At 49.7% G+C, this 6,108-nt stretch overlaps 1 protein-coding gene across 1 annotated transcript; it reads right to left on the bottom strand.

Moving 5' to 3' along the window:
• Positions 1-521: 521 nt before the first annotated feature.
• On the bottom strand, positions 522-5,800 carry LOC146423275 (pre-mRNA-splicing factor CWC25 homolog; the record flags this gene model as incomplete). Its single annotated transcript, XM_085044943.1, has 4 exons — positions 522-748; positions 3,381-3,542; positions 4,158-4,244; positions 5,617-5,800. Coding segments are annotated over 4 exons (548 nt in total), but the record flags the coding sequence as incomplete, so codon positions are not given.
• Between the last annotated feature and the right edge of the window lie 308 nt (positions 5,801-6,108).

The following is a 6,108-nucleotide window of genomic DNA, read 5'->3' as shown; positions in this document are numbered from 1 at the left end:
AGCTCTGGCAGTGGGTTGGAAATGGAATATAAACGCTCCAGCAAAGGCTTCACTCACTCCAAACCCAGAGTCCTGAAGGTTCCAAGGGCTCAGCACAGAGATCAGAGCCTCTCTGGGAGCTGGGAGCTGCTCCTGCAGAGCTCTCCCACCTTTGGGATCAAATATTCTCATTTGGGATCAAATACCCACTGAATTCCTGCCCAAGGGCAGAGGGAGGCCAGGTTTCTGCTCTGAGAGCACAGAGATCAGAGCCTCTCTGGGAGCTGGAAGCTGTTCCTGCACAGCTCTCCCACCTTTGGGATCAAATGTTCTCATTTGGGATCAAATACCCACTGAATTCCTGCCCAGGGGCAGAGGGAGGCCAGGTTTCTGCTCTGAGAGCACAGATCCAGAGCCTCTCTGGGAGCTGCTCCTGCAGAGCTCTCCCACCTTTGGGATCAAATATTCTCATTTGGGATCAAATACCCACTGAATTCCTGCCCAGGGGCAGAGGGAGGCCAGGTTTCTGCTCTGAGAGCAAAGATCCAGAGCCTCTCTGGGAGCTGGGAGCTGTTCCTGCACAGCTCTCACCTTTGGGAACAAAAGTTCTCATTTGGGACCAAATGCCCACCGACCTCCTGGCCACAAAGGAGGTCACCTCTGCATGAAGTTCCTCTCCAGGGCGGCAGGAGTCCTCTGCAGGGAGTGGATGTTGCGCTTCACTCGCTCCTCCAGGGTGGAGGTGGAGGCACTCTCCAGCTTCAGACGGCTGCAGGGAGGGAGAGCAGAGAGAGGAGTCAGAGCTGGGAGGCTGCAGGAGGAGAGCAGAGATGGGATATTGGGGAGGAATTGTGTCCCTAGGAGGGTGGGATGGGTTTCCCAGAGGGGCTGTGGCTGTCCCTGGGTTCCTGGAGTGTCCCAAACCAGGCTGGACAGGGTTTGGAGCAGCCTGGGGTGGTGGGAAGTGTCCCTGGGAATGGAACTGGATGGGAATTAAAGGTCCTTTCCAACCCAAAATAATCCAGGATTTTGTGATTGATGTGTGATCCCAGCTCTGGGCAGCTTGAGCACAAGGGATTCAGTACCACCTGTCCCTCCCAGTTCATTCCCAGTTCATCCCAGTTCATTCCCAGTCCATCCCAGTTCATTCCCAGTCCATCCCAGTTTATCCTAGTCCATCCCAGTATCCCCAAATCCCTTCCCAGTCCCTCCCAATTCACTCCAGTCTATTCCCAGTACAAACCAGTTCCTTCCCAGTCCCTCCCAGTCCCTCCCAGTCCATCCCAGTCCCTCCCAGTCCCTCCCAGTTTATCCCAGTATCCCCAAATCCCTTCCCAGTTGCTCCCAGTCCCTCCCAATTCACTCCAATCTATTCCCAATACAAACCAGTTCCTTCCCAGTCCCTCCCAGTCCATCCCAGTCCATCCCAGTCCATCCCAGTTTATCCCAGTATCCCCAAATCCCTTCCCAGTTGCTCCCAGTCCCTCCTAATTCACTCCAGTCTATTTCCAGTACAAACCAGTTCCTTCCCAGTCCCTCCCAGTCCATCCCAGTCCCTCCCAGTATGGCCTCAACATCTGGGATGTTTCAGATCACGGGATAAAATCCATTTTCCCTCTGTTTTAAAACCAAACTGGTGATATCTGCTGTTCCCAAATTTTCCCCTTAACCCCAAATACGGTGATTTTGGGATTGGGAGTCAGGCTCCAGCTGGGCTTTGGGGATGTTTTGTCACCTTGGGGGTGTTTTAAATGCAGATATTTAGTAATTCTCTGGTTTGAGGAGGTTGCAATAGTTCTGAGGCAGGTCCCTGTGAATCTGTGGGACTGAAAACTGTCCCCCAAGGTGACAAAACATCCCCAAAGCCCAGCTGGAGCCTGACTCCCAATCCCAAAATCACCGTATTTGGGGTTAAGGGGAAAATTTGGGAACAGCAGATATCACCAGTTTGGTTTTAAAACAGAGGGAAAATGGATTTTATCCCGTGATGTGAAACATCCCAGATGCTGAGGCCATACTGGGATGGACTGGGAGGGACTGGGAGGGACTGGGTGGGACTGGGAATGGACTGGGAGGGACTGGGAGGGACTGGGAAGGAACTGGTTTGTACTGGGAATAGATTGGAGTGAATTGGGAGGGACTGGGAGCGACTGGGAAGGGATTTGGGGATACTGGGATGGACTGGGAATGAACTGGGAATGTACTGGGAGGGACTGGGAATGAACTGGGATGAACTGGGTGGGACTGGGAATGGACTGGGAGGGACTGGGATGAACTGGGAGGGACTGGGATGAACTGGGAATGGACTGGGATGAACTGGGAATGGACTGGGAGGGACTGGGAATAGATTGGAGTGAGTTGGGAGGGACTGGGAGCAACTGGGAAGGGATTTGGGGATACTGGGATGGACTGGGATAGACTGGGAATGAACTGGGAGGGACTGGTTTATACTGGGAATGAACTGGGAATATACTGGTTTAAACTGGGATGGAATTGGGATGAATTGGGAATGAACTGGTTTATACTGGGATGGAATTGGGATGAACTGGGATCCCCAAAATTCAGGAATTTTCCATGCAAATCACCTCAAACTGGGGATTTTCCACTGGAAACTCACATCTTGGGATTGCCCTGGGGATTTGGGGATTTTTTCCCAAATTTTAGGATTAATTTTCCCCAAATTTGTGGATTTTTTCCCCCAAATTTCAGGATTTTTCCCAAATATTTTGGGATTTTCCCCCCAATATTTTGGGATTCCTTTTCCTCCAATATTTGGGTTTCTTCCCCCAAATTTCGACTTTTTTTTCCCCCAAATTTCAGGATTTTTTCCCCCAATTTTCAGCCTCTCTTCTCCCAATTTTGGGATTCCTTTTCCCTAAATTTTTGGGCTGATTTTCCCAAATTTCATGGGGTTCTTTCCCCCCCAAATTTTGGTGGTTTTTCCCCAAAAACTTCAGGATTTTTTTTCCCAAATTTCAGGATCCTTTTCCCTAAATATTGGGGTTGATTTTCCCCAATTTTTCCCTAATTTTCCCCCAAATTTCAGGATCCTTTTCCCTAAATGTTAGGGTTGATTTTCCCCAATTTTTCCCCAAATTTCAGGATCATTTTCCCTAAATGTTGGGGTTGATTTTCCCCAAATTTTTCCCCAATTTTCCCCTAAATGTTGGGGTTGATTTTCCCCAATTTTTCCCTAAATGTTTGGGTTGATTTTCCCCAATTTTTCCCCAATTTTCCCCTAAATGTTGGGGTTGATTTTCCCCAATTTTTCCCGAATTTTCCCCGAATTTCAGGATCCTTTTCCCTAAATGTTGGGGTCGATTTTCCCCAATTTTTCCCCATTTTTTCCCCCAAGTTTCCCCCAAGTTTCAGGCCCTTGGATGAAGAGCTCAAACACTCACTGGAAGAACTTCCCATCCCTGGTGTCCAGTTTCTCCAGCTCCCTCTCCAGCTCCTCCTCCTTGCGGTGCTTCCTGAGGTTGTTTGCTCTCTCCTCTTCCCTCCACTTGGCATTTTCCATCATTTCCTGCCGTTTTCTCTCCAGTTCCTCTGGAGAAATCTTTCTGTTTTGGGTGGAAAACACAACTGATGTGAACCAGCAGCATGCTGGGCTCTGCTCTCCTCACCTCCCACTTTTTAGGATTTTGGAATTGTTAAGGTTGGGAAAAAAAACCTTTAAGATCACTGAGTTCAACCATCAAAGAGGATTCCCAATCCCTCAAATTAAAGGGATTTAACGAGGTTTTGTGTTTGGCAGCCAAGCTGCAAAGCTTGAAAGGATATTTTTAATATTTCCCTTCATTACATCCATTCTTTTCCCCCTCCTTCCTCCCTTTTTGGATTTAATTTGGATTTAATTTGGATTTAATTTGAATTTAATTTGGATTTTGCCATGCAAGGTGCTGCTGTCCTTTTTCCCTGGTGGCAGTGAGATAGAATCTCCTAATCCACACCAAAATCCCCATTCCTGCCCTGCAGAAGAATGGGAATTTTTGCTTTGGGAAAAACGGGATTGCTTGGGATTGCTTCGGGAAGCTGCCCAAGGTGTCAACCCAACCCCAAAGGGAGCCCTTGGGGCTGATTTTCTGGGTGTTTCACCCACCCCACTGCAGTCCCCAGAGGACAATCAGGGTCCCAGGTGTCCCCCAGGGATGGGGACAATCCCAGGTCCCACTGACCTGGTGTAACCTGGGGGGTTTTGGCGCCTGTGGCTCTTCTTGGGGGAAGGACTCCTGGCTCTGCTCTTCTCCTCCCGACTGCTGTGCCTGCAAACCCCAAAACAGCCTTCATTAGCACCAAAATCCACTTTTGTGAACTGCCCCTGGGGTTTTTCATACAACCTTGAAGGCTGTGCACTCTGGAAAAAAATCCTAATGGCTCTGAGTAAACTTTGGATTGGATTCTGTTTGAATGATTTCATCGGCAAACAACAAACGCCTGATTTTATCTTTATTTATTTTAATAAAGATAATTATCTGCTCTTAATAAAGATAATTTAACAGCTGTGAAGATGAGTTTGAAGAGAACTGGGAGCCCAAATAAAGCCCAGTCACAAGAAGGGTGTGATGGAGAGAGTGATAATAATAATAAATAAAATAAAAAGTGGGATTTTCCCTCCAGCAGCTCCCTGGAGCACCTGGACATGTCCTGCCTTTCCAAATGGGACAGAGATGTGGGAGATGGGATAACAGGGATTTGATTCCAGGCAATTCCCCCCCCTGGAGACTGTGGTGTTCCTCACCTGGGTGATCCCCAATCACTGTTTTCTGTGGTCAGAAGGAGATCCTGAGCCCCTCTCGGAATTCCAAGGATTTCATTCCAAGGAATTCCCCTCTGGAGTTCATGGTTTATCTCACCCAGGTTTTCCCCACTCACTGCTATGTTTAGAAGGAGATCCTGAGCCCCTCTGAGAATTCCAAGGATTCCAAGGAATTCCCCCCTGGAGCTCATGGTTTATCTCACCCAGGTGATCCCCACTCACTGGTTTCTGTGTTTGGAAGGAGATCCTGAGCCCCTCTCAGAATTCCAGGGATTTGATTCCAAGGAATTCCTCCCTGTTGCCTGTGGTGTTCCTCACCCAGGTGACTCCCACTCATTGCTTTGTTTAGAAGTAGATACTGAGCCCCTGTCAGAATTCCAAGGATTTGATTCCAGGGAATTCCCCCCCTGGATCCCATGGTATTCTTCACCCAGCTGATCCCCACTCATTGCTTGCTGTGCTTGGAAGGAGATCCTGAGCCCCTCTAGGAATTCCAAGGATTTGATTCCAAGTAATTCCCCCCTGGAGCTCATGGTGTTCCTCACCCAGCCGATCCCCACTCACTGTTTGCTGTGTTTAGAGGGAGATACTGAGCTCCTCTCAGAATTCCAGTGAATTCCCCCTGTTGCCCGTGGTTTCCCTCACCCAGGGTCTCCCCACTCACTGTTTGCTGTGTCTGGAAGGAGATACTGAACTCCTGTCAGAATTCCAAGGATTTCATTCCAGGGAATTCCCCCCTGTTGCCCGTGGTGTCCCTCACCCAGCTGATCCCCACTCACTGTTTGCTGTGCTTGGAAGGAGATCCTGAGTCCCTCTTGGAATTCCAAGAAATCCCCCCTGTTGCCCATGCTTTCCCTCCCCAGCTTTTCCCCACTCACTGTTTGCTGTGCCTGGAAGGAGATCCCGAGCTCCTGTCGGAATTCCTCTTGCTGGAATGCCTGGGAGGGGAGCGGGATGAGCTGCGGGAGCGATCGCGGTGTTTGTGGGGAGCTCTGTCCTCGGGGGAACCGCGGCAGTGCTGGCTCTGCTGCTGCCAGTCCCTCACCTGCAATCCACAGGGATCTGCTGAGAGCAGGAACTCTCACACGGGGAGGAATGGGTCTGGTTTGGGAAGGAATTGGAAATTCACAGGGATCTGCTGAGAGCAGGAGGATGGAGGAACTCTCACACAGGGAGGAGTGGATCTGGTTTGGGTTTGAGAGGGAATTGGGAAATTCACAGGATCTGCTGAGAGCAGGAACTCTCACATGGGGAGGAGTGGGTCTGGTTTGGGAAGGAATTGGAAATTCACAGGGATCTGCTGAGAGCAGGAGGATGGAGGAACTCTCACACAGGGAGGAGTGGATCTGGTTTGGGTTTGAGAGGGAATT

Source organism: Lichenostomus cassidix, unplaced genomic scaffold (assembly GCF_008360975.1).
Source record: "Lichenostomus cassidix isolate B80296 unplaced genomic scaffold, HeHo_3.0 HiC_scaffold_663, whole genome shotgun sequence".
NCBI classification, from domain to species: domain Eukaryota; kingdom Metazoa; phylum Chordata; class Aves; order Passeriformes; family Meliphagidae; genus Lichenostomus; species Lichenostomus cassidix.
This window is presented reverse-complemented; position numbering and strand designations above follow the sequence as displayed.